Consider the following 27,948-nt stretch of genomic DNA (forward strand, 5'->3'; position numbering starts at 1 on the left):
CACTGTCAGGATCACCAGGTGAAAATAAAAGGACAAAAGTCTGAAAGAAAAAAAAAGAAAACGAATGCAACCACCACATCTAAGGACTAGGGATGAGCTTCGAGTTCGAGTCGAACTCATGTTCGACGCGAACATCGGCTGTTCGCAAGTTCGCCGAACAGTGAACAATTTGGGGTGTTCGCGGCAAATTCGAATGCCGCGGAACACCCTTTAAAAGTCTATGGGAGAAATCAAAAGTGCTAATTTTAAAGGCTTATATTCATGGTATTGTCATAAAAAGTGTTTGGGGACCTGGGTCCTGCCCCAGGGGACATGGATCAATGCAAAAAAAAGTTTTAAAAACGGCCATTTTTTCAGGAGCAGCGATTTTAATAATGCTTAAAGTGAAACAATGAAAGTGTAATATCCCTTTAAATTTCGTACCTGGGGGGTGTCTATAGTATGCCTGTAAAGGAGCGCATGTTTCCCATGTTTAGAACAGTCTGACAGCAAAATGACATTTTAAGGAAAAAAAGTCATTTAAACTACTCGTGGCTATTAATGAATTGCCGGTCCGACAATACACATAAAAGTTCATTGATAAAAACGGCATGGAAATTCCCCACTGGGGAACCCCGAACCAAAATAAAAAAATAAAAAAAATGACGTGGGGGGTCCCCCTAAATTCCATACCAGGCCCTTCAGGTCTGGTATGAATTTTAAGGGGCACCCTGCGGCAAAATAAAAAAAAAAAAACGGCGTGGGGTCCCCCCAAAAATCCATAACAGGCCCTTATCCGAGCACGCAACCTGGCAGGCCGTAGGAAAAGAGGGGGGGGGACGAGAGAGCGCCCCCCCTCCTGAACCGTACCAGGCCACATGCCCTCAACATTGGGAGGGTGCTTTGGGGTAGCCCCCCAAAACACCTTGTCCCCATGTTGATGAGGACAAGGGCCTCATCCCCACAACCCTGGCCGGTGGTTGTGGGGGTCTGCGGGCGGGGGGCTTATTGGAATCTGGAAGCCCCCTTTAACAAGGGGACCCCCAAATCCCGGCCCTCCCCCCTGTGTGAAATGGTAAGGGGGTACTTTTACCCCACCATTTCACTAAAAAAGTGTCAAAATTGTTAAAAATGACAAGAGACAGTTTTTGACAATTCCTTTATTTAAATGCTTCTTCTTTCTTCTATCTTCCTTCGGCTTCTTCCTCCATCTTCTTCTTCTGGTTCTTCCTCCGGTGTTCTCGTCCAGCATCTTCCTCCGCGGCATGGGCGTCTTCTTCCCCGGCCCGCTCCGCATCCATGATGGCATGGAGGGAGGCTCCCGCTGTGTGACGCTTCCCCTGTGGGGAATTCCCATGCAGTTTTTATCAATGAATTTTATGTGTATTGTCGGACCGGCAATTCATTAATAGCCGCAAGTAGTTTTAAATGACTTTTTTTCCTTTGAAATGTCATTTTGCTGTCAGACTGTTCTAAACACGGGAAACATGCGCCCCTTTACAGGCATACTATAGACATCCCCCAGGTATGAATTTTAAAGGAATATTACACTTTTATTGTTTCACTTTAAGCATTATTAAAATCACTGCTCCCGAAAAAACGTCCATTTTTAAAACTTTTTTTTGCATTGATCCATGTCCCCTGGGGCAGGACCCAGGTCCCCAAACACTTTTTATGACAATAACTTACATATAAGCCTTTAAAATTAGCACTTTTGATTATTCATGTTCGTGTCCCATAGACTTTAACGGTGTTCGCGTGTTCGAACACATTTTTTCCCTGTTCGCAAGTTCTGGTGCGAACCGAACAGGGGGGTGTTCGGCACATCCCTACTAAAGGATTAGAAAGCTGCAATATATTTAATTGAATTTCAGAAGGTGCACGTTACTGGAATGAGTTACAGCAATTACAGCGCAATCAATTACTAAACGGTAAGGGAGGGTTAGGGGGAGATCAATACAAGTGCAATAAACATTCTCCAACACTCAGCAAAGGCAACCTAATTAGATCACGGTTATCACTTGTCACTTTTGCCCAAGAATGACAGACACTAAATTATTTATATATATGTACATGTACAGGCCTCAAGTACATTAAAAAGTGGATGTAAACCCTCTCCATACCCAGTGAAGTAAATAGCCCCAGATGATACACAGAGATGAAATAAATCTCCCTACGTAAGTTTTACATATATAGCTGCTGTCTTCAGCTTTATACACTCTTTAGAATTCTAACATCATGTTAGAATTTTTTTACTTCCTCATTCAGCTGTAGAAGTGGAGTCTGTGCTTACACTGTGTGACAGCTGATTGGAGCAAAGGCACACACCCCCACTCCACATAAGCAGAAGAACAAAGATACTTGCAGAGCTGTGCTGTGACAAGACAAGCTCTCTGCTAATCTATTTATAGCACCCTCCCGGACACAAAATTTCAGGCTACTTTCATCTTCCGTCTCGGAGAACTTGTCAGAAGTTATCATGCTGATAGCAGAGGAACGAAACAGCAGAAAGACACGGGACTAAGGGCTTTGGAGAGAGAGACATAAACACTACATCAACTTTAATTATAACCCACAGCCCAAACTTTTTCAGTTTTAGAGCAGAGAAAGTGAAAACCACTAACAGGGTTTTATTTCAGTTAGTGTCTCAATTCTGGAGATTTCCCTTCACTTCCTGTCCTGGTGTCACCTATTTTAAAAGGTGTCACTCAGATATAGGACCCAACTCCTCTCCAATAAAAAAAGACTTCAAACAAGAAAAAAAAGAAAAGAAAAGAAAAAAACAAAAACAAAACCAACAATGAAAATGTAACCAAAAAACAAGCACATCAATCAGGCAACACCAACCAACCAAACACGCCGCATTTCTTAAGCCTTCCTGTAGGGTTAAAACAACGAATGGTCCTAATTATTAAAACAGCAGCACTGGCACTTTACATTCACCTCTCATGACTAATTTAAATGTAGGCGAGGTGTGGGCATCCTACAGGCAGGGGTTATGTGACAAGGGTTTGGTGGCTGCATTGCTCCAGGGGAGATCCGTGCCGATTTGTTCCGTATCCCGGCTACGGGTGACGCTTCCTGGTGCTAAGCATAGATGCTCAGAGATGTCTCTCCCAGAGGGGCAAAGCAAACGCTAATTACAACCTCTAATAGGCAAAGTGATGGTAAATAGACAGCGACCGCGTCCTACCCTGGGGACCGCCGCACAGCACACTGTTATGGTACCGAAGAGGACCCGTCTCACAGACTCAGAGGCAGCCATTTAACTGACTCATTTAAAGCGGTATTAAAACCAAAACCAAAGATGGAATAAATTGCAGCTTACCAATCATTAGATGTAGTGGTTGCATTAACTACTTGCCGACCAGGCTTTTTCTGGCACTTTTTGTTTACAAGTTAAAATCAGTATTTTTTTACTAGAAAATTACTTATAACCCACAAACATAATACATTTTTTTTTAGCAGAGACCCTAGGGAATAAAATAGTAATTGTTGCAATTTTTTATGTCACACAGTATTTGAACAGCAATTTTGCAAATACAATTTTTTTGGAAAAAAATACTCTTTAATGAATTGAAAAAAAAAAAAACATCACACAATAAATACCCTATTTTTTAACATAACGTGAAATATGATGTTAGGCCGAGTAAATAGATATATGTCACGTTTTAAAACTGCACACGCTTGTGGAATGGCGACAAACTACGGTACTTAAAAATCTCTATAGACAGCGCTTTAAACACCTTTATGGATTACCTGTTAGGAGTTACAGAGGAGCTCTAGCGCTAGAATTATTGCTCTCACTCTAACTTTTTTTTTTTCTTATTTATTTTACTTTTTATTTTTACACTGTCCCTTTCATTTTTTATTTTATTTTTTTGATCACTTTTATTTCTATTACAAGGAATGTAAACAACCCTTGTAATAGAAATAAGGATGACAGGTCCTCTTTATGGAGAGATCTGGAGCCAAAGACCCCAAATCTATTCTTTACCTTTAAAAACAAAAGATAAAAAAATAAATAAATATTTTGATCTTTCGCTTAACCACTTCAGCCCCGGAAGGATTTACCCCTTTAAAGCAGAGTTCCACTCATATAAAAGTCAGCAGCTACAAAAAGTGTCGGACACTCACCTGTCCCACGGTGGGTGGAACTGTGCTTTAATGACCAGGCAATTTTTTTGCGATACGGTACTGCGTCGTTTTAACTGACAATTGCGCGGTCGTGGGACACTGTACCCAAACAAAATTTACGTCCTTTTTTTACCACAAATAGAGCTTTCTTTTGGTGGTATTTGCTCACCTCTGTGGTATTTATTTTTTGCGCTATAAACAAAAAAAGGCAGACAATTTTGACAAAAAGCAATATTTTTTACTTTTTGCTATAATAAATATCCCCAAACAATATATATATAAAAAAAAAAACAAATTTCTTCCTCAGTTTAGGCTGACATGTATTTGCGCAAAAGTTATAGCATCTACAATATAGGGGATAGATTTATGGCATTTTTTTTTACACTAATTTTTTTTTTTTTTTTTTTTTTTTTTACTAGTAATGGCACCAAAATGCACCATTGACATTTATACAGTGATCAGAGCTAAAAATAGCCACCGATTACTGTATAAATGTCACTGGCAGGGAAGGGGTTAACACTAGGGGGCGATCAAGGGGTTAAATGTGTTCCCTCAGTGTGTTTCTAACTGTGGGGGGATGGGACTGACTGGAGGAGGAGACAGATCACTGCTCCTAAGTACTAGGAGCAGACAACCTGTCGCTATTCCCCTGACAGAATGGAGATCTGTCTGTTTACATTGACAGATCTCCGTTCTGTCCTTCCCAGGAGCATTGGCTCCTACGTCACACGACGGGCGCACAACCCCTATACTCCTTAAAGCTCCCGCTGTACAGCTACGGTGATTCGCGCGGGAGTGCCATACTTCCGCCGTCAAACGGCGGTGCGCGGTTAAAAAAAAAAAATGAATTAAAATTATTTACTTAAGGCCTAGACTAGAAGTGACATCATGACGTCGCTCCGGTCCTCCAAGGCCATACAGGCAATCAAAGGTGATCTACTCTTTGATCGCCTCTGGGACTAGCCGGCTGCACCGGCGGATCAAACCGGCTAAAACGGTAAGCCCAAAAAACACAGACGAGCGGTGGGAGGGGAACGTATCCTCCCACAGCTTCGGAAACCATTCCAGCAGTTCATGAGCCACTCGGACCGGTTTCATGAGAAAGCTGGCTGCAAAAACTGATACCGGGGTTATGGCTGATATCTTCAGCCATAATTCCGGTATCCCCTGGATTAGTGAGACAACTCTGGAGGAAGGAGAACAGGAATCACAGCAGACAGCAGCATTGTCAGTCTGGGGGGAGGGGAGTGTTAAATGAATTATCAGATTTGAATACACTAACAAATTGAAGCCAAACTCCAGCTCACACTTTACAATCAGTTATAGCAAACATTTGTTTTTCCTTTAGGGTTAAAAGTTTTGCATGAATAAATAAAAGCTGATCATTGTAAATTTCCCTGTCAGTGTTAAGAGGTTTGTCTAATCCATGTAAACCGATACATTCTGCTGGAGAGTTTGTGCTGTGAAAAATAACAGGCTTGCTGGCTGGATTACCAGATGTTAATTAGAAGAAAGCAAGCTTAAAAGAGAAAACAAATGCAGCCATTACGTTTAAAAATTGGTAAGCTGCAGTATAATAAACTTTGCTTTTTGGTTTAATACTGCTTTAAAATTAAAATTGAACCCCCTTACTGGATGAGGTTTCATTTGCTCTGTGCACTGTATATCATAAAATGATTGCCATTTTGTATATAAAATCCTTGCTTACACCTTTTTTTCCCCATCTTTTGCTATGATGCTCATTTCTCTCTGCCTCTTTGCAGCCACTTTCTGTCTACTCACACATTAAGGCTACTTTCACATTGAGGCGTTTTACAGGCGCTAAAGGGCTAAAAATAGCACCTGTAAAGCGCCTGAAAAACGCCTCTCCTGCCACCCAAGTGTGAAGGCCCGAGTGCTTTCAGGATGGGAAAAAAATTCTTGCAAGCCGCATCTTTGGGGCGTTGCGGGAGCGGTCCTAAAAATGCCCCTGCCATTGAAATCAATGGCCAGCGCTGCTGAAGCGCCCGCATTATGCGGGTGCTTTTAACCCTTTTTTAGCCGCTAGTGGGGGTTAAAAGTGCCCCGCTTGCAGCCGAAAAGCGACACTAATACGACGGTAAAGCCTCCCCCGTCCCAGTGTGAAAATACCCTTAAGAGGTTGTAAAGGCAGGAGGTTTTTTTTATATTATCTTAATGCATTCTATGCATTAGGATAAAAAGCCTTCTGTGTGCAGCAGCCCCCCCCCCCCCCCCAGCTCCCCTTAATGCTTACCTGAGGTCCTGCTCTTTCTGGCGATGTCCACGAGTGTCCGAGATTGTCCTTCCTGATTGGCGCAGTGGCACCTATGGCTCCCGCTGCTGTCAATCAAAGTCAGCTAGCCAATCAGGGGAGGGCGGGGCCAGGGCTCCGTGTCTGAATGGACACAGGGAGCTGTGACTCGGCTCGGGTGCCCCTTAAAAGCAAGCTGCTTGCTGTGGGGGTACTGAACAGGAGGGAGGGGCCAGGATCACAGAAGAGGGACCCAAGAAGAGGAGGACCTGGGCTGCTCTGTGCAAAACCACTGCAACAGAGCAGGCATGTATAACATGTTTGTAATTTTTATAGGGAAAAAAAACAAGACTTTACAATCACTTTAAGACCTCATGCACACTGGACATTATAAGAAAGCCAGTAACAGCTGTAGAAAGCTGTAGCTGTAGAGTGAGTTTATCAGCATTTTTGCACTAACGTTTTTTAGCTGTAGCGTTTTTAGCAAAACTATACTCCCATAAAAGCTTATGGCTCAAAAACGCTGAGAAACGCGCTTTCAGCTTTTTTTTTTTTTTTTTTTTTTTGCGTTTTTAAGCTGTTTTCAGCTTTTATCAGTGCTGTTTTCCAGCTGAAAAACTTCTCTCAAAACCCACTAGTTCTGGGTTTTTTTCCAGCCAGAAAACACCCCTGCCAAAAACTGCTGATAACAGCCTATGTGTGCATGGACCCATAGGATAACATGCTGGGGAGTTTATTGGCTGCAGAAAAAAACGTCTAAATCCAAAAACAGCAACTGAAAAAACGTCAGTGTACATGAGGCCTAAGAATGCACAGAATCTCTAGGGATGGGTTTCCTGAAGACAACAGTGAACCGTGCCTGTGTAATGTGCGTTAAGAAAAAAAAAAAGCAGACATTTGTAGCCGCCATTGAAAGCCTAATGCCGTGTACACACGATCGGACATTCCGACAACAAAATCCTGGATTTATTTCCGACAGATGTTGGCTCAAATTTGTCTTGCATACACACGATCGCACAAAACTTGTCGGAAATTCCGAACGTCAAGAACGCCGTGATGTACAACGCGTACGACGAGCCGAGAAAAATGAAGTTCAACAGCCAGTGCGGCTCTTCTGCTCGATTCCGAGCATGCGTGGAATTTTGTGCGTCGGAATTGTGTACACACGATCGGAATTTCCGACAACGGATTTTGCTGTCGGAAAATTTGAGAACCAGCCCTTAATTTTTATTTTTTTTTGTCGGAAATTCCGAAAACAAATGTCCGATGGAGCCTAGACACCGTCAGAATTTCCGACAACAAGCAAACATTTGTTGGAAATTCCGACCGTGTGTACACGGCCTTAGTGACAATGCCATTAACTTGTTAAAGCTTCTTTGAGATTTTAGTGATTAGGTATAAAATATATATATATATATATATATATATATATATATATATATATATATATATATATATATATATATATATATATATATATATATATATATATATATAAACACACACAGTATATAGACACAGATATATACAGACACTTTAAAAATAGCTGCACCTTCACAGAGCTGTAAAGTCTTCAGCCAGTGAAGGGTTAACTCTGCGCTCCCATTTTTTTCCTTTAACAGAGATGGAAAAGTGGAGAATTGCATGAAAGGGTCGCTTACTGAGAAGCCGCAGCCTGACATCGCCCGCAGGGTACGCACTCTCAGGACAGGCAGCTGACGTCAGCTGTACTGCGAGAGGCGAAGGGGGGGGGTCCAGACACAGAGCCAGCCGGGGTGCATGTGACAGCAAAAGCAACTTCACACTCGCCCCACATGCAAGCTGGACTCAATTAGGAAAATCACTTTATACTCCATCCAATTTTATCTCCTTCTCACATATCAAACCCGAGTGTGGAAGAGCCAGATTTCCTAATTCAATTTTCCTTCTGAGCTCCACCAGAGAATCATCTTTCTGTTCAGTCTGCAGGAAACCCCCATCAATCCGCCTCTAATAAAAGCTGAATTCCAGACATGAAAGCTTTAATTTAAATATATTCCTCAATAGCCAGGATTTAGATCTACTCTGCTTGCAGCAAATGGTTTTGCAAGCCCAGATATTACCAGGTAAAGGTAGTAGTGACATCATCATTGTGCCGTACATAGCCTGTGCAGAGAGCAGAGCTGTGGGAGGGACCAACAGGCTCCACCCACTACAAGCTGCTTGCTACAGGAGGGAGATAAGACCAATCACCCTGCACAAGGAGAGAGAGCAGTAGTGACGGGTCTTTATTACAGGAAGCTCCTATACAGAGGTAAAGTGTCACAATGGATTACTGCACTGATATGGAAGAAATATACAAACGCACACTAAAAAGAAAGAAAAAAAAAAAAAAAATTATATATATATATATATATATATATATATATATATAAAATTCATACAGAATAGACTGAATCAGGGACTTACTGAATTAGGGTCTATTCACAAGGGTATATGCGTATTTTTAAGCGTGTACGCATTTATGCGCATTCACCTGCAAAATCTGCACTTTTTTTTTTTTTTGCACAGCTAAATGCAGCACACATTTTTGCAGGAAGTTGTAGCTGTATGTGGCTTCATTGATTACTATAGTGCTGTGTTAAAGTGTTACTAAACCCACAACAGTAAAATTAGTCTGTATATGCAGTAATGCATGCTTGTTATACTCACTGTGAAACCTAAGGGGTTATCCTCTGCATTGTGTAAAATGGCTGTTTGACCCTGAATGCACAGATCCTCCCCTTTTTGCATCGTCTCCAAAACATGTCTGGGTTACTGGAGTCACTCTGCACATGCTCAGTTTAGTGTGTATTGCTAGAGTTTTTTTTCTCTTGGAAGGATGCATGTGATCAGCACAGGGCCAATCAGCACTGTCCAGACAGAGGGTCAGGGGTCCAGCAGGCTCATTGGACAGTCATAGGAGAATGAAAACTCCTACAAGCTTTAACCAGACACTGATAGAAGTCACAAGACTGCTATATACTGCTGATGAGAAAAGGTATTTAGCAGTTTAGATTTACTAAAATAATTGCATTTCCATGTACTGTGGGTGTAGCACTTTAAGAAGCACAAAGAACTGTGCACAAGGCACATCTAAACACAGCATTTTTTTCTGCCCATGTGAATGAGTGGTCACTTGGGAGTGCTAACATTCATAATAAATATTTATTTTGTATCATCATTAGCTCCATCTACTTTACATAATGTGGGATTTTCCTGACTCAGTCTATTCAGTAAGAATTGATAACATTAGACCTGTTGAGAAAATAGACTAAAAACATTTGATTGTTGCCCCTAAGCCTCCCATTTGCAGGGGCATGTCAGGGAGTCACCAGCACTTAAAGCGGAAGTTCCATTTTTGGGTGGAACTCCACTTTAAGGACCTGTGTCAATGGGATTTTGATCGCATCAAAGTCTATGGGAATGTAAAACCCACTTGAAGCAAGTCAACTGAGCCTTTCAATGAATCCTGAATGATCTGAGAAGAGATTCAAACTAATGTCATCGACAAAAGTCCAAAGCCCGTTGACCCAGACCCTTAAAAATAAGGGATCGGAAGCCTAGTCCCCAACAAGGCTTCCCCAAGGAAGTGGGACAATTGGACTATCTTGGTACAGTAGGGCAGAGGTAAATTCAGATATGTCCAAAGACAAAAATAGTAACAGCATTTATTACCAAGTATTGATTAGACGGTAAATTACAAGTGAAATCAGTAAACTATGTATTTAAGGAGAATGGGGGTGAGGGAATGTGACTGTAGTGATTGAATTAGCTGAAAAACTCCTCTCTTTATTTGGAGTTTTTCAGCTAATTCAATCACTACAGTCACATTCCCTCACCCCCATTCTCCTTAAGTCCTGGTGGCGACTCCTTGTGCCCTGCGCCTGCTGGGATCTGGGTAAGTAGCTCCGCTCTTTCCCCTTTATTTACATAAATATACTGTCTAATCGATACTTTGTAATAAATGCTGTTACTATTTTTGTCTTTGGTCAATTATATTGTTATAGATTATCTGCTAATCAGAATTACAGATACCCTCCTGATGAAGCGGCTTTAGTCCGCAAAACTAGTGGAGATGCTATCCATGATAAACTGTCCCACTGTGATTTTCCCCGTCTGGGGATCATTATCTTGGTGATATACAGTACATGGAGTGTTACCATGCTTTTAACCTGTAACCGATTGTTATGCATTATTTTTTACATTAATAAACTTCTGTAATATTTTATACAATTGCTTACATATCTGAATTTACCTCTGCCCTACTGTACCGAGTCCAATTGCCCCACTTCCTTGGGGAAGCCTTTTTGGGGACCAGGCTTCCGATCCCTTATTTCTAATGTTCTGGTCAACCCTCTACATATTTATTATCATTTATTATAGGGGCTACCTCTTTTTTCCAGACCCTTAAAGCTTCGGAACATCGGCCAGAACTAATATATTAGTTTTGGAAAGGTCCTTTTATGCCTTAATACATTTCTTCTTTTTTTTCCCACAGCGGTCACCCCACCCCGATTTTGAAAAACCCATGCTGGAATTATCCAGAAAAAAATGGTATGTCCTCCTTATTTTTGTTTTCCAAGACTGGTAGCTTCTAAACCTTCTATTCCCCCAGCCACCAGTCTTGTCTTCTCTGTGGTTTAATTTTCAATAAGCAGCTACTAGAACAAGTAATTACATCGCTGCTCACTGTGGTGGGCAGCATATGAAACTCTGATCTACCTGCTCACATTTCATTATTTAAGTGACAGGCCTGGAGATCTCTAGTCTGTGCCTTCCAGCATGACTTCACACTGTGGCCCAAAAGCAAGGACACTCCTAGTGTGTCCCTCTCAGTATGACCTCACACTATGGCTCCTAGGCCAGGAGGCCCCTAGTCTGTCCCTCCTAGCATGACTTCACACTGTGGCCCAAAAGCCAGGAGACTCCTAGTCTGTCCTTCCCAGTATGACCTCACATGGTGGCCAATAGGCCAGCAGACCGTGCAATTAAAAAAAAAAAAAAATACAGGAGGTGCAAAGGGTACATGTCAAAGTGACATAAAAAATGACTTCCAGGTCACTGTTACAACAATTTGACATGGTACTTGCTGTCTATACAATGTAACATTTTAGTACTAAGGCGGAAGTCAGATAAGTAACTCTTTAGCTAAAGATCCTGCCATTAACAATTTGTTAAAACCAACAGTGGCAGGATTGCCAAGATCAATTGACCCTATGTAGATGAATGAATGGGGATGAGTAGTCATACTTTTTATGGTCAAAGGCAGCTCTCTATCAACCACAGCATGCCAATGGAGTCCTGGGGAGGGTCTTTAGAGCAGGGGTCTCAAACTGGTGGCCCTCCAGCTGTTGCGAAACTACAAGTCCCATGAGGCATTGCAAAGCTGACAGTTATAAGCATGACTCCCACAGGCAGAGGCATGATGGGATTTGTAGTTTTCCCAACAGCTGGAGGGCCGCCAGTTTGAGACCCCTGCTTTAGAGAGTGCCAAAAGGAAGAAGGCACCACAACAACAGTGTAAAGCTAGCCATAAATTCATTGAAAAATTGTCCGGTTTAGCAGGGATTAGACAAATTTGAATCAGTGTATGGCTGGCCCACTGGACAGAAGTTGATGATTCAAAGGGACATGTTGGAAATTTTTCCTCAATCAGTGACTGCAGCCAACGCAGGTGCCACTGTCAGAATACACTATTCCCCAATGGAGGAATTGTTTTTTGTTTTGTTTGTTTTTTTCCCCCATTCAGCCCCCTGGCTAATAAAAAAATAAAGTGTATGAATAGCCTCAAGCCAGCCATACATGGGATTGAAATCGTCCAGTTTAGCAGGGACCAAACATATCTCGATCCAAGTATGGGAAGGAAGGTTATAAAGAAGTCAATCTACCGATTGTACAACCAGCCTGTCAGATTTTTCCCTATAGATCAGTGCCACTGACCTGCGTAGTCTGACGGTGGGGAAGTCTCTCCACTGTCACAACACAATAACTCAGCAGGAAGGATTACCCCATCCTCATCGATTGTGTGGAGGGGGGGGGGTAATCGGGTCATATTTATTTATTTCAGTTACTTATATAGCGCCGTCAATTTACGCAGCGCTTTACATATACATTGTACATTCACATCAGTCCCTACCATCAAGGAGCTTACAATCTAAGGTCCCTAACTTGCATTCATACATACTAGGGACAATTTAGGCAGGATCCAATTAACCTACCAGCATGTCTTTGGAGTGTGGGAGGAAACCGGAGTACCCGGAGGAAACCCACGCAGATACAGGGAGAACATGCAAACTCCAGGCAGGTAGTGTCGTGGTTGGGATTCGAACCAGAGATCCTTCTTACTGCTAGGTGAGGGTGCTATCCACTACACCACTGTGCTGCCCACAATATATATATATATATATATATATATATATATATATATATATACATACATACACACACACACACTCCACAGAGGCAGCGAGACGTTGCTCCTATTCCTTAAAGGGGTTGTAAAGTCAGAAGGTTTTTTTTTTTATCTTAATGCATTCTATGCTCCCCCTGGCTCCCCTAATACTTACCAGAGCCCCATCTCTGTCCAGCGATGCCCATGAGTGTCTCGGCCGTCTGGGACTTTCCCTCCTGATTGGTTGAGACTCAGAAGCCGCGTCATTGGCTCCAGCTGCTGTCAAAGTTAGTTAGCCAACCAGGAGATAGAGGGGCGTGGCTGAACCGCAGCTCCGTGTCTGAATGGACACATGGAGCTGCAGCTTTTCTTGGGTGTCCCCATAGCAAGCTGCTTGCTGTGGGGGCACTCAACAGGAGGGAGGGGCAGCAAAGAGGGACCTGAAAAGAGGAGGATCCGGGCTCCTCTGTGCAAATCCACTACAACAGAGCAGGTAAGTATAACAGGTTTGTTATTTTTATAGAAAAAAAAAGTGACAATCACTTTTAAAGGGGTTGTAAAGGTAATTTTTTTTTTTTTTTTAAATAACAAACATGTTATACTTACCTTCACTGTGCAGCTCGTTCTGCACAGAGTGGCCCCGAACCTGGTCTTCTGGGGTCCCTCGGCGGCTGTTTCAGCTCCTCCCCGCAAGCATTTACCACCTTAATGCGAGCTCCCTCGCATGGTGGTGAGTGCTTGCGGGCGCGCTCCCGTGATACAGCCGGCGGCTGTAGCTGCTCGCTGTATCACTCGGCCCCGCCCCCCCGGCGCGCCGCGTCATCGGATGTGATTGACAGCAGCGCGAGCCAATGGCTGCGCTGCTTTCAATCCATCCACTGCAGCCAATCAGCGACCAGGCTGAGCTGCAATGAAGATGACGAGGACGAGCAGCGAAGATTCGAGGCGTCAGGTAAGTAAAACGGGGGGCCTGGGGGCGGCGGTACTGTCAAAAGTTTTTTCACCTTAATGCATAGAATGCATTAAGGTGAAAAAATTTTTACCTTTACAACCCCTTTAAGCAGTATTAAACCCAAAACCAAAAATGTATTATATTGCAGTTTACTAATCATTAGATGTGGTGGCAGCATACGTTTTCTTTGGCTTTTTTTCCCTCTGTTTTCACCCAGTGATCTGGCAAGTAACACACCTCCTGTATTAGTGAGACACAAGTCTGGAGGAATGAGCACAGGGGACACAGCAGACAGCACCATTGTCAGTCTGAGGGGAGGGTAGTGTTAAATGTATTAGCAGATTTAGATACACTAACACATTGAAGCCAAACTCCAGCTAATACTTTATAAGCAGTTACAGCAAATCGTTTTTTTCCTTTTGGGATAAAGGTTTTACATAAATAAATAAAACCGATCATTTTAAATCACCCCTGCCAGTGTCAAGTGGCTTGTCTCATCCACGTAAACTGATACATTCTGCTGGAGAGCTTGTGCTGTGAGCTTTTGAAAAACAATAGATTTTCTTGCTGAATGACCAGATGAAAATAGAAGAAAGAAAGCCTAAAAGAAAACGAATACATTCATCACATCTAATCTAAGCTGCAAGCTGCAATATAATAAATGTTTGCTTGTGGTTTTAATACTGCTATAAGGACAGACAGGCAGCTGCTGGCGATTTGTCTCTAATGGAAGAACGGCCCGTCTGACATCAGCCTATTACGTACGAGTAGCTGAGAATCTCTGTAAACCGAGTCGGAAACATTTATAAATATTTATTGTTTCCTCATCTGTGATTGTTTATTGATACTTTGGGAGAAAAACATTTTTCGCATTTAGGAAAACGTTTGGACTCTCGATTAAAAACATTCCAGAAAGCAGTCTGAGATGTGATCGCTGGCACGTAGACGTAGCCCTGGAAACTTCAGCTGGAAATCCATAAAAGGTGGCACTTTATAGAGGCCCCCTTTACACAGGTGCCGGAATCAGTGTTCACTGTGCGCTCTTCAAACCCTTCCCCATCAAAGCAGTACATGGTAGTGGTGTTGGGTCAAGTACTAGGGCAGCGAGGTTGTCTCTAATGCCCCATTCATATATTAAACGCACATGGTGGAACATGGTAAAATGTATAAGTTATCAAAGGCAATGTTACAGATGGAGCCTCTCCTAATCTACAGCATGTTTTTGAAAATAGCTCATGACCATTTTATTGTCCACTTTCATGAATTTGAGGCCCAAATAATAATGTGTGTATTATGTGTTTTGCATAGGTTTCCAGCCCCTGGTAACAAGCCTAAAATATATTTTTATACATGAAAAAAAAAAAAAAAAACGCATCATATATAAAAATGCAAATGAAATCATATGTAAAACATGCATTTAGAAAAGCATGAAAATGGAAAAGATGTAAACCTATCCCAAGGCTCTATGGCGATTTGGAGTGCGTTCCCAAGTGCTTTAACACCAGATTCTATTCTATCCTGCTCTTCTCAACTAGGCGACATGCTGACGCTCAACATTCAGAGAAAGTACCCAAGCTTCTTTGTGGCACGATTGCCTGTTTTCTGCCCAAAAAGACTTCAATAGGAGCACCTGAAAGATGCATTTAATGTGTTTTTCACACAATTTCAAGCCCAACAACCCACTCCTCCCAGTAGCTAGCTTTCCATTGGTTAAAACAAAGTACTTAAAGTGTTTGTAAACCCCTCCATTTACTCAGTTAAGTGTCTGGCCTCAGGTGAGACACAGATGAAACACATCCTCCTATAAAAGTTTCTACCTGTTTATCTTCTCTATATCTGTTCAAAGAGCTGAATTTATAAGCTTGTCTGAGAATCCAGAAAAAGGGGGGGGAGCTGAAGTTACACTCTACAGAGCTCAGGAATGAGAGCTCTGAGAGCTGATTGGAGGAAAGGGACACACCCCCTTTACACAGCTGAAGCTGTCAATCAGCTGGAGGTCCCTCTCCTGTTACCATTTTTCTCTTGGTGTCAGGAAAACTTGTCAGAAATGACTTATGCTGATAGCAGAGGAACGAAGTAGCATGCAGAAATTACACTTAGTGCCCTGGATCGAGACAAGTACACACCATAGAGGGATATGCTTTGTTCATATTTCATGTATGAGCTTTACAACCGCTTTCTATAATGTGTAAAAAAAAGCAAAAAAAAAAAAAAAAGCCCCTCAGTTCTTCAAGAGGACCTCCGGCTAGCTGGGGAGACACAAGAACACGTCATAATAACTTTTATCTTACCTGACGTTCTTCTGCGATGAACTCTTCAGAAATGTCCCTGAAATAGGGTGGGTATCTGTGCTGTCCTGAAAGACTCCTGGAAAAGGACGTTACCGGTAAGTAACTCAGATTTTCCCATTTCCGTCTTTCAGGACAGCACCATAGAGAGGATGAGCGAGCACCTTACCTCAGGGTGGGACTACTGCCTGCAGAACCTTACGCCCAAAAGCCTGGTCTTTTGCTGACAGAAGGTCCAACCTGTAGTGTCTCACGAACGTGTCGAATCTGGACCACGTTGCCGCTCTACAGATCTGTTCCGGAGACGCACCAGCCCACTCTGCCTGAGAGGTCGCCACTGCCCTGGTGGAATGTGCCCTAACACCTTTTGGGGCCTCTAAACCACTGACTACATACGCCTGGCTGATAGCTAACCTCAACCATCTGGCTATAGTGCGCCTAGAGGCCTTGCCTCCTTTTCTGGTTCCTGAAAACAAAACAAAAAGGGAATCAGACTTTCTAAATGATTTTGTATCCTCCAAGTACTGAAGGAGACACCTTCTCACATCCAACTTATGAAAAATATGTTCCTGTTCCCTCACAGGATTTAAACAGAAGGTGGGCAAAACAATTTCCTGGCCTCTATGAAAACCCGAGGCCACTTTCGGCAAAAAAGCCGGATCGGTTCTAAAAATTACCCGGTCCGGAAATATCTGAAAAAAGGGTGCCCTAATAGAAAGGGCTTCGAGTTCACTCACTCTCCTTGCCGTAGTGATTGCCACCAAAAACACCGTTTTGAGGGTAATCCATTTTAATGTACAAGTTCCTAACGGCTCAAAAGGTTCCCCTGTAAGGGCCTGTAGAACCAGAGAAAGATCCCACATTGGGAAGGGAGAGACCCTCAGTGGTCTCTGTCTACTCAATGCCTTAAAAAATCTAACTATCCACAGATCTGTGGCTAGCTGTTTTTCTAGAAAAAAGCTCAGAGCGGAAACTTGACCTTTCAGGGTGCCAAGGGCTAACCCCTTGTCCGCCCCTGATTGCAGAAACTCTAGGACCGCTATGGAGCTGTGTACATCAAAAGAACTTTCTGTGCACCAGCTATTAAAATGTTTCCACGTCTTCTGGTAGATAACCTGGGTTTCCTTTTTCCTGCAATTTAGGAGGGTTTCCACTAAGCGATCTGAGAAACCCCTGCCCTTCAGCAATTCCTCTTCAGTAGCCAAGCCGCGAGGTTCCATCTCTCCACCTGGGGACAACAGACTGGCCCCTGGGAAAGAACATTCTCCTGAACTGGCAGAAACCAGGGAGGTTCTGCTGCTAGACTTTTTAAGATGGAAAACCAAGGCCTTCTGGGCCAATGTGGCGCAATTAGAATGAGGGTTGTGCTTTCCAGCTGGAACTTCCTCAGTACGGCTGGGATCAGTACAGGAGGGGGGAAGGCATAACACCTGGCGAAAGGCCAGTTCTGTGACAGTGCGTCTACTCCTAGGGCTCCATCCCATCTGTTCAGGGAGAAGAAAAGATGAGCCTTCCTGTTTTCTCTCGACGCAAAAAGGTCTACGCACGGCCTTCCCCACTTCTGGGATATTGCCTCGAAAACCTCCTGGTTCAAAACCCAGTCGCCTTCAGATGCACTGCCGAGAGGGATAGAACATTTAATTCGGCCCACTTAAGAATGCTTTCTGCCAGGGCCCACAAGGGTCTGCTCTTGGTACCCCCCTGCCTGTTTATGTAAGCTACAGCTGAAGAGTTGTCCGACTGGACTCTCACATGCTGCCCGTGAAGTTCCTTCTGAAAGGCTCTGAGGGCCAAAGCCACCGCTCTCAGCTCCTTCCAGTTCGAGGATCTTTTTGCGTCTTCCCACAGCCAGACGCCCTGAACCATCCGGGAATCCAGATGCACCCCCCAACCTGTGCCGCTTGCATCGGTCGTGATGCACCTGGACACTGGAAGAACCCACTCCAGACCTTGTGAGAGATTGGCCCCTCTTCTCCACCACCATAGGGATCTCTTGATTTGACCTGGTATGGTTATCAGGGAGTCCAAAAGACCCCTGACTGTGGTCCCAAACCCTCAGGATGAAGAGCTGTAAAGGGTGAAAATGTAACCCTGCCCACTGAACTGCTGGAAGTGCCGCCGTCAGTAACCCCAGGGCTGACATAGCCTTTCTTACTGATATCTGTTGGCTGCCCTGGAGTAATAACATTGCCTTGTCTACCTTCTGGATTTTCTCCAACGGAAGGAAGACCCTCTGTTTCGTTGAATCCAACAGATAACCCAGAAAGATTACCTTTTGTGATGGAATCAAATTGGATTTCTCCAGGTTCAAGAGCCAACCTAGAGCCTCTAGGATGTCTCTTGTAAACTGCAGGTCCCACGACAACTGTTCCGGGGAAGAGGCAAACAGGAGCAGATCGTCTAGATATGCGATCACTGAGATGCCCTTGATTCATAGGAAAGCTAAGACTTCTACCATGACTTTGGTGAAGATGCGGGGGGAAGAGGATAGCCCGAAGGGAAGAGCCCTGAACTGCCAGTGAAACGTCCCTTCTCTGGTATTTACCACCAGCCTGAGGAAATTCTGACACCGCCCTGCAATTGGAATGCGTAGGTAGACATCCCTCAAGTCTACCGATGCCATGAAGCAGTTCGGAGGAAGGATTGTCTTCACCGAGTAGATAGAGTCCATTCGGAACCTCCTGTAGGTGAGCGAGACATTCAGAGGCTTCAGATTCAGGATGAGCCTGAATTTTCCCGAGGGTTTGCGCACCACAAAAATGTGGGAATAAAAGCCTCTGCCTGTCTCTCCTTCCGGAACTCGAGCTACCACCTCCTGTTCCTCCAACTCCTGGAGGGAGGAAAGAAGAGCTGCTGACCTTTCTGCGCATTTCGGTAGCGTGGTGACCAGGAGTCTGCGTGGTGGAGATTCTGCAAACTCTAACCTGTACCCTCTTCTTATGATCTCCAAAATAAAATGGTTGGAGGTGATCATCTCCCACTGTGGAAGGAAGGCCCCCAATCTTCCTCCCACCGTGATTCTATCACTTAGTCTTTTTGGGCTGTTCAGGAGGGCGAAAAATAGCCCCCCCACGCCCTTTACCCTTCTGTTCCCAAACCTTTTTCTGTTGTTCAGATTTTGGGGGGTCCAACTTCTTCCAGGGCCGAGACTTTCTTTTAGTCTCTGCAAGTTTCCTTTTAAGAGGAAACGCCTTCTTCCTGTCGGCCGTCCGATCTAAAATGGCTTCCAGACCTGGTCCAAACAGCAAGTCCCCTGTGAGAGGAATCCCGCAAAGTTTAACTTTAGAAGCGGTATCCCCCTGCCACGTCTTAAGCCATAAGGCTCTTCTTGCTGAATTGGATAATGCGGCTGATCTTGCGGATATACGCACCAATTCAGCCAAAGCGTCCGCCAGATAAGCTACCCCTTTAAGGAGCATAGGAAACGATGACAGGATTGTTTCCTTAGAAGTTCCCGCCTCTATGTGCGCTTTAATTTGCGTTAACCAATACTCCATGTTTTGTGCCACCACTGTGGACGCCATTGTGGGTTTGAGGTTACCCAGGGAAGAGTCCCAGGATTTTTTCAAGAGGGAATCTATCCTCTTGTCCATGGGATCTGGGAGTGCCCCCATGTCCTCAAAGGCCAGGTCAGTGTGCCTGGAGACCTGAGAAAAGGCTGCGTCTAGTTTAGGCGATTTGTTCCATACCAGCGCCTCCTCCTGTGCAAAGGGAAACCTACGTTTAAGCGCTCTTGAAAAGAAAGGTTTCCTTTCGGGGTCTTGCCACTCTTTTTTAATGGCGTCGACCAAGACCTCATGTACTGGGAACACCTTCCTCTTATGTTTCCCTAGGCCCCTATACATCTGGTCGTGGAGTGATAGCTTCTTCCTTTCCTCCTGGATTCCTAGTGTGGTATGGATGGCTCCTAGGAGCTCCTCCACTTCTTCCAGGGAAAGCTTGTAGCGAGAGGATCTTGTGGATTCCCCTTCCACCTCCTCTCCCTCCGATTCCCCCTGGGAATCTGAAGAAACGCTATCAGGCTCCTCCTCTACCTCGAGTCTGGCACCTCCTGGATTCTCTCCACTACCCGAGGGAGCATCCATTAAGGATTGAGGAACACTCTGCTGTGCTGGTGGAGAAATAACCTGAGGCTGTGGCAACTGAAGACTGGAAAAAAGTGTCTTAAAGGATTGCACAGTGTTAGAAAGCTCCTTGACGGACGCTGCTAGATCCGAACACTGTTCTCCTGACAGCTCCCTTACTAACCCCTCTATATACTCCTTACAGAGGGGCTTGGACCCATTGTAGATCTGCATGAGGGGCATTTTTTCTTGGTATTGTGGGTCGACTTGCTTTTCTCCGTAGACTTGCCCTGTGAATACATTTAAAAGAGGGGGCAATCAGCCAAACTATCCACCAGCATTACCACGGAGGGCCACCAGGGGTGTGCTTCCCAGGACCAACCACCACCAGGGACCCAGTCACAGCCCTTCCCCCCCCCACCACCAAGGGGAGTTTACACCTGTGGAGCTTACAGGAAAAAAGTAAGGGAACACTACCCCAGGGTTCCTCTTACCTTAGAGTGGCTGGTGCAGGATTCTCCTGGAGCGGTTCGCGAAGCCTCTGCTTCCGACATCTCCTTCAGAGGAAAGTGGTTTCCCAGGCCCCTGTGTGCTGTCCCCACAGCAGATATGAGGCAGCACCAGCCGAACGCGCGGTCCGCCTCCAAACTCCGCAACCAGAACCGGAAGTCACGGGTCAGACGGAAGCACTGATCCCCGCCGGAAATGACATCACCTCCCTCCGACCCAGCGCTCAGAGCTCCCACGCTGGCTGCTAGTGCAGGGCGGTCTCCCTGTGCCTCCGCCTATGCCACCGCTGGACAGAAGGAAGCGGACCCCTCCAGCTTACAGCTTCGCCAAGAGAAGCTGGAGGAGCGTGATATGCAGTCATCTAAGGTACCCAGCCACACTAGCCTCACAGACTGCAGTGCAAAAACCTGAGCAGGGGAGAGAGAGAGACCCTGGCCCACCCCCCTCAACTCCGCCTGTATTTAGCCCCAGCCTTCCTGGCTGTTTAGCTCTGGCTCCTTGCGATGTCTCCCCACCGGAGGAAACACCAGAACTGAGGGGCCGGGGGGAGCGGTGAGGATTAAATCTAGAATTTGAAGGCGGTGTTTCCTCAGAAGGGGAGGAGCCAAGGTCTCTCTATGGTGCTGTCCTGCAAGACGGAAATGGGAAAAAATAAATGCAAATAACAACCAACGCTGCCACTCAAATGTAGTGCAACATGCTTCCTGCAGGTACACCGTTTCAATATACAGTATGTGTATGCAGTTATGTTATGCAGTCTAAAATGATATTTTAGATATTATTTTACACACCTATTGCGCGCCACATTTGGCACTTTTCTATTTTTCAATGGTATACGTTTGCTGCTACCCTACAAACTCTGCCCATCTCTCTTAGATTACATGTATTCTGTGGCCCCTTGCCACTGTCTTTTAATACAATGCTTTCATTTTGACAGCTGGCGTTCACCTGTTGCCTAGCGATGGTCCACTTGATACTAACAAATGACATGAGAAGGAAAGGACATCCAGCACAGTTTGCAATTTCCAGTTTGCTTAAATGCATTTCTGGTCTGGCTTGGCGGAACGCCGTAAGCATTGCCTCCAGTTAATACAGTGTATGCCACTAGTATGTCTGCTAAAATCTAGACAAATCATAAGTGGCTGGGGTGCCACTTTAAAGTAGATCCCTCATTAACTTTACAAATCTCAATAATAAAAGTGCACGCTACAATATTTTAAACATAAAGTGCCATGTGCAAACAAAAACATCATATAGTATACACGTGATCATTATAAAAGGGTCCATAAAGTGCAACACATATCAAAAATGTGTAAAGATCATCCAATGAAGGTATGTGCCCAAGTGGTAATGGAAGAAAAGTGACAAAGGTGCCCCTCCACATAAAATGACTCCAGTGCTGTTACCTTCACCAATATGCACTCACCAGAATGCCATTGGTATATGTATATGGACATAATGTATATGGATCCCCTGATGATGAGCTTTACATGCTGACGCCACGCGGCTATGTCATGCCATTGCTGTGAGTTCGGCCGTTTCTGTCCTTATGTTTTTAAACTGGATGTGCATCAATTTTAAATTGTACGAAACCAATTTTATAATCAATTGCTACACAATCAACCTTTTCTCGGGCTCCATGTGGTAAACACCTTTCTGATCAGGTGCCGACACGAGAAGCTGTTTTACCCGAGAAGGCGTCATTGGATAGTTGCTGTGAACACTTAGGGGATACTTTAATATTATGCCATACACCAATGGCATTCTGGTGAGTGCATATTAGTGAAGGAAACCTCAATGGAGTCATTTTATGTGGAGGAGCACCTCTGTCACTTTGATTCCATTACCACTTGGGCACATACCTTCATTGGATGATCTTTACACATTTTTGATATGTGTTGTACTTTATGAACCCTTTTATAAAGATCACATGTATTATGATGTTTTCTGTTTGCACATGGCACTTTATGTTTAAAATATTATTGAGTTCTATTATAGGGTTGGCCATCTTTGTGCCAGCAGATTCACCTCCTAAGCACTCACTGCATTTCTATTTTTTTTTGAGAACTTTTCAAATCTGCATAAATAAATTCCAACAACAGTATCATAAAATCTCCACCTTTTATTATTAAAAAGCTGCCCTTGTCAAGATGATGTCATCAGTCTGCTGGAGGGAGAATTTCTCCATCACCTCTCCCCCTGTGATCAGACTTCAACATTGTAACTTTGTAGTAAATTACAAAGTGAGAGGCTGCAGCAAAGGTTGATCTGTGCCAATATATGCCATAGATTGACTTTAAATGCCAAAAGTATTGCAATGCTTTCATAAAGAGAGTGGAAGAAGACTTAGGACAACACACATGCCCTGAACTGCAAGGCTTACAGTCTAATCTGTACTATCCAGTATGTTGTATAAAAATGAAACGGTGCAGCAGCATACTGAACATAGCCTGTAATCCCATAATTGCTATAATCACCCCACAAAACAGCGATTACGGTGTTAGATAATTAGGTGATTTTCCACAATAATGATGTAACAGTGCTCCATCCGGAGGATCGTTATTTAAATGTTCGACTGAGCTCAGGCCTGTATAGTGTGCAGAGCGCCGACTTATGGGTCGTAGTCCCAAAGGCTTCATTGGCAGCTTCATGCAGGTGGGAATCAGCTCCCAAGAATCTAAGGCCTCATGTACACTGCTGTGGGAAAACGGACGTTTAGGAGCAGTTGGGCATTTTTTTCAGCTGCTCCTGAACTCTCCTCTATGTTATCTTATCAGTACATCTACACAGGGTCGTTTATATCATTTCAGAACTTTTCCTACCTTTAATGTGACCTATAAACTGTACAACTCAGTTGAACAAAAAACTGAAATCTTTTCGGTGGAGGGAACTAAAAATAAAATAATATGGTTGCATAAGTGTGCACACCCTAACACAAATACTTTGTTGAAGCACCTTTTGATTTTATTATAGCACTAAGTCTTTTTGGGTATGAGTCTATCAGCATGGCACATTTTGACTTGGCAATATTTGCCCACTCTTCTTTGCAAAAACACTCCAAATCTGTCAGATTGCGAGGACATCTCCTGTGCACAGCCCTCTTCAGATCACCCCACCGATTTTCAATCGTATTCAGGTCTGGGCTCTGGCTGGGCCATTCCAAAACTTGAATCTTCTGGTAAAGACATTCCTTTGTTGATTTGGATGTATGCTTTGGGTCGCTGTCATGCTGAAAGATGAAGTTTATCTTCATGTTCAGCTTTCTAGCAGAAGTCTGAAGGTTTTGTGCCAATACTGACTGGTATTTGGAACTGTTCATAATTCCCTCTACCTTGACTAAGGCTCTTGTTCCAGCTGAAGAAAAACAGCCCCAAAGGATGATGCTGCCACCACCATGCTTCACTGTGGGTGGTGTTCTTTTGGTGATGAGCAGTGTTGTTTTTGCGCCAAACATATCTTTTGGAATTATGGCCAAAAAGTTCAATCTTGGTTTCATCCGACCATAACACATTTTCCCACATGATTTTCGGAGACTTCACATGTGTTCTTGCAAAATTTAGCCGAGCTTGGATGTTTTTCTTCGTAAGAAAAGGCTTCCATCTTGCCACTCTACCCCATAGCCCAGACATATGAAGAATACTGGAGATTGTTGTCACATGTACCATACAGCCAGTACTTCCCAGATATTCCTGCAACTCCTTTAATGTTGCTGTAGGCCTCTTGGCAGCCTCCCTGACCAGTTTTCTTTTCGTCTTTTAATCAATTTTGGAGGGACGTCCAATTCTTGGTAATGTCACTGTTGTGCCATATTTTCTCCACTTGATGATGACTGTCTTTACTGTGTTCCATGGTATATCTAATGCCTTTGAAATTCTTTTGTACTCTTCTCCTGACTGACACCGGTTAACAATGAGATCCCTCTGATGCTTTGGAAGCTCTCTGTGGACCATGGCTTTTGCTGTAGGATGTGACTAAGAAAATGCCAGGAAAGACCTACTAGAACAGTTGAACTTTATTTGGGGTTAATCAGAGGCACACTAAATGATGAGTTTGAATGTGATTGCTTAATTCTGAACACAGCTACATCCCCAGTTATAAGAAGGTGTGCACACTTATGCAACCACATTATTTTAGTTTTCTTATTTTTACTTCTCCTCCTAAAAGATTTCAGTTTGTTTTTCAACTGAGTTGTACGGTTTATAGATCACATTAAAAGGTGGAAAAAGTTCTGAATTGATTTATCTTTGTCTCATTTTTTTACATCACAGAAACCTGACATTTTAACAGGGGTGTGTACACTTTTTATATCCACTTCTATCACAGACAGGTATAGTAATATAGATCCAGTACTATCACAGACAGGTATAGTAATATAGATCCAGTACTATCACAGACAGGTATGGTAATGTAGATCCAGTACTATCACAGACAGGTATAGTAATATAGATCCAGTACTATCACAGACAGGTATGGTAATGTAGATCCAGTACTATCACAGACAGGTATAGTAATGTAGATCCAGTACTATCACAGACAGGTATAGTAATGTAGATCCAATACTATCACAGACAGGTATAGTAATGTAGATCCAGTACTCTCACAGACAGGTATGGTAATATAGATCCAGTACTATCACAGACAGGTATGGTAATGTAGATCCAGTACTATCACAGACAGGTATAGTAATGTAGATCCAGTACTATCACAGACAGGTATAGTAATGTAGATCCAATACTATCACAGACAGGTATAGTAATGTAGATCCAGTACTATCACAGACAGGTATAGTAATAAACCAGGAGGATATAAAAACACACCCATCAATATATGAAGTAATGTACATCCATCAGTAGCAGAGACTTGGCGTAACAATATAACAGACAGTTATACAGTCACATACAGTAATATATACCAGGCATTATCAGCCACATATAGTATTATATATTTCAGATGGCATCAATGACCTAAAAATATACCCTGGTAGTAGGTTTGTAGTGACATGTAAACTAGCAGTCCTAAGGACATGTATAGCACTTACAGCGCCCTACGGAGAGGACACTCAGGGCTGGTTCACACCAGATGCAGTCCAGTGCGTTTTTATTCTGTATTAAAAAATGCATAAACACAGTTTAACATGTGTACCAATGGCCTAGTCCATTCCATAGTTCACACCAGTGCAGTCAACAAAAGTAGAACATTTCTTTCTATATGGAACGCATCTTGGATGTGGCAAAACGCATCAAAAATTAACTGGAACACACATTTCCTTAACTAAGATGAAAAAAAAAAAAAAAAAAGTGAAAACATGCAACGAAAGGCATTAAAAACGCACATATAGAAATGCATCTGGCATTGTGGTGTGGACTGGCCCTAAAGCTCGAAACACACTATACAATTTTCTGTAGATTTTTTCCTTCAGATTTACCAAAATCATATAATATGAGGTCAAACCTTAAGAATTTCAATGTGTATGCAATCAGAAAGGCCCTTGCCCTACATGGTTTTAGTAAATGTTAAGGAAATCTGACAATAAAAGTTGTATAGTGTGTATGGGATCTAACAGTGCCCTATGAAGAAGACACTTACAACACCCTATGCAGCAGACACATACAGTACCCTATGGAGAAGACGTACCCTATAGAGAGGCCACCTATAGCATCCTACAGGATAGATATGTACCTATTACACCCTATTGATCAGACCCCCATAGCTATTGGCTAAGCACCTATACCACACTATTGATCAGACACCTATATCACACTATTAATTAGACCCTTAGATCGCCCTATAGATCAGATATTTATATCACACTATTACCCTATGGAAAAGATGCATGGAGTATCCTGTACATACAGTACCCTATGGAGAAGACATGCATGGCACCTTATGGAGAGGCCACCTATAGCATCCTACAGAGCAGATATGTACCTATAACACCCTATTGATAAGACCCCCATAGCATACTATTGGCTAAGCATCTATATCATACTATTGACCAGACACCGATATCAGACCCCTATATCACACTATTGATCAGACGCCGATATTAGACTATTGATCACACTATTGATAGACCCCTATATCACACACCGATATTAGTCTATTGATTAGACCTCTATATCACACTATTGACCAGACACCGATATTAGACCCCTATATCACACTATTGATCAGACACCGATATTAGACCCCTATTTCACACTATTGACCAGACACCGATATTAGACTATTGATTAGACCCCTATATCACACTATTGACCAGACACCAATATTAGACTATTGATTAGACCCCTATATCACACTATTTTTCAGACACCGATATTAGACTATTGATTAGACCCCTATATCACACTATTGATCAGACACCGATATTAGACTATTGATTAGACCCCTATATCACACTATTGACCAGACACCGATATTAGACTATTGATTAGACCCCTATATCACACTATTGACCAGACACCAATATTAGACTATTGATTAGACCCCTATATCACACTATTTTTCAGACACCGATATTAGACTATTGATTAGAGCCCTATATCACACTACTGATCAGACACCTATATCACCCTATCGATCAGATCTGTGTATCACACTATTACCTTATGGAAAAGATGCATGGAGCATCCTGTACATACAGTATCCATACAGCACCCTATGGAGAGGCCACCTATAGCAGGTATGTACCTATAACACCCTATGGATCAGACTGGCCCTTGTCTCAATAAGAGGGGGTCTCTCCCAGGTGTCAGTATTGTCCCCTGTGGGTCCTCAGTGCCCACCTGATGGGGTGCCAGCCCTGTAGATGTGATACCCCCCTCCATCACACATTGTGCCCCCCTTCTGCAGAGCTGTGATCTGTACATCCCCCTCCCCGGACACCCCTCTGCCAGTGCTGGCATCTCCCCCTCCCCCGACATCACATTACCCCTCCGGTTCTCCCTCTCAGGCGCCCCGGGCTGGATGTGCAGGATGAGGCTGATGATGGTGAGGAAGGTGAAGGGGGCCCCCGGCTCCATGTCCCGGTGTAGCGGTCAGCAGGGAGGGGGAGGCGGCATCCCGGGGCCGCTTCTACCGCTGCTGCTGCTGCTGCGGCTCTTCTCCGCTTCGGAGACATCCAGCGGCCGGACCAGGAACTGCAGCTCCGCTCTCTAGGGGCACCCAGTGGCCAGCTGTTAAACTGCAAAGCCTGTCTGCTCTCTTGTCCATAATGGAAGAGGAAATTGGGTAGCTTCTAGCGGTCATTCGGAGAACTGCAGCTGCTCTCCGCTACATTCTGTAAAGCAGAGGAGGAGTAGGTGGGTAACATTCAGTGGCCAGACGACGAATTGAAGATCTATTGAGATCCC

General features: G+C 43.7%; 1 protein-coding gene across 2 annotated transcripts in view; it reads right to left on the reverse strand.

Moving 5' to 3' along the window:
* The window catches only part of KIAA1549 (KIAA1549 ortholog), a 149,096-nt gene extending 121,356 nt beyond the window's left edge, over positions 1-27,740 (reverse strand). For both annotated transcript variants that reach the window (XM_073621478.1, XM_073621477.1), the window contains exon 1: positions 27,528-27,740. In XM_073621478.1, the coding sequence (XP_073477579.1) occupies positions 27,528-27,618 (91 nt within the window). In that variant the 5' untranslated portion in view covers positions 27,619-27,740. The remainder of the gene's footprint in view (positions 1-27,527) is intronic.
* Positions 27,741-27,948: the final 208 nt, after the last annotated feature.

Source organism: Aquarana catesbeiana, linkage group LG03, assembly GCF_042186555.1.
Source record: "Aquarana catesbeiana isolate 2022-GZ linkage group LG03, ASM4218655v1, whole genome shotgun sequence".
Classification (NCBI taxonomy): Eukaryota; Metazoa; Chordata; class Amphibia; order Anura; family Ranidae; genus Aquarana; species Aquarana catesbeiana.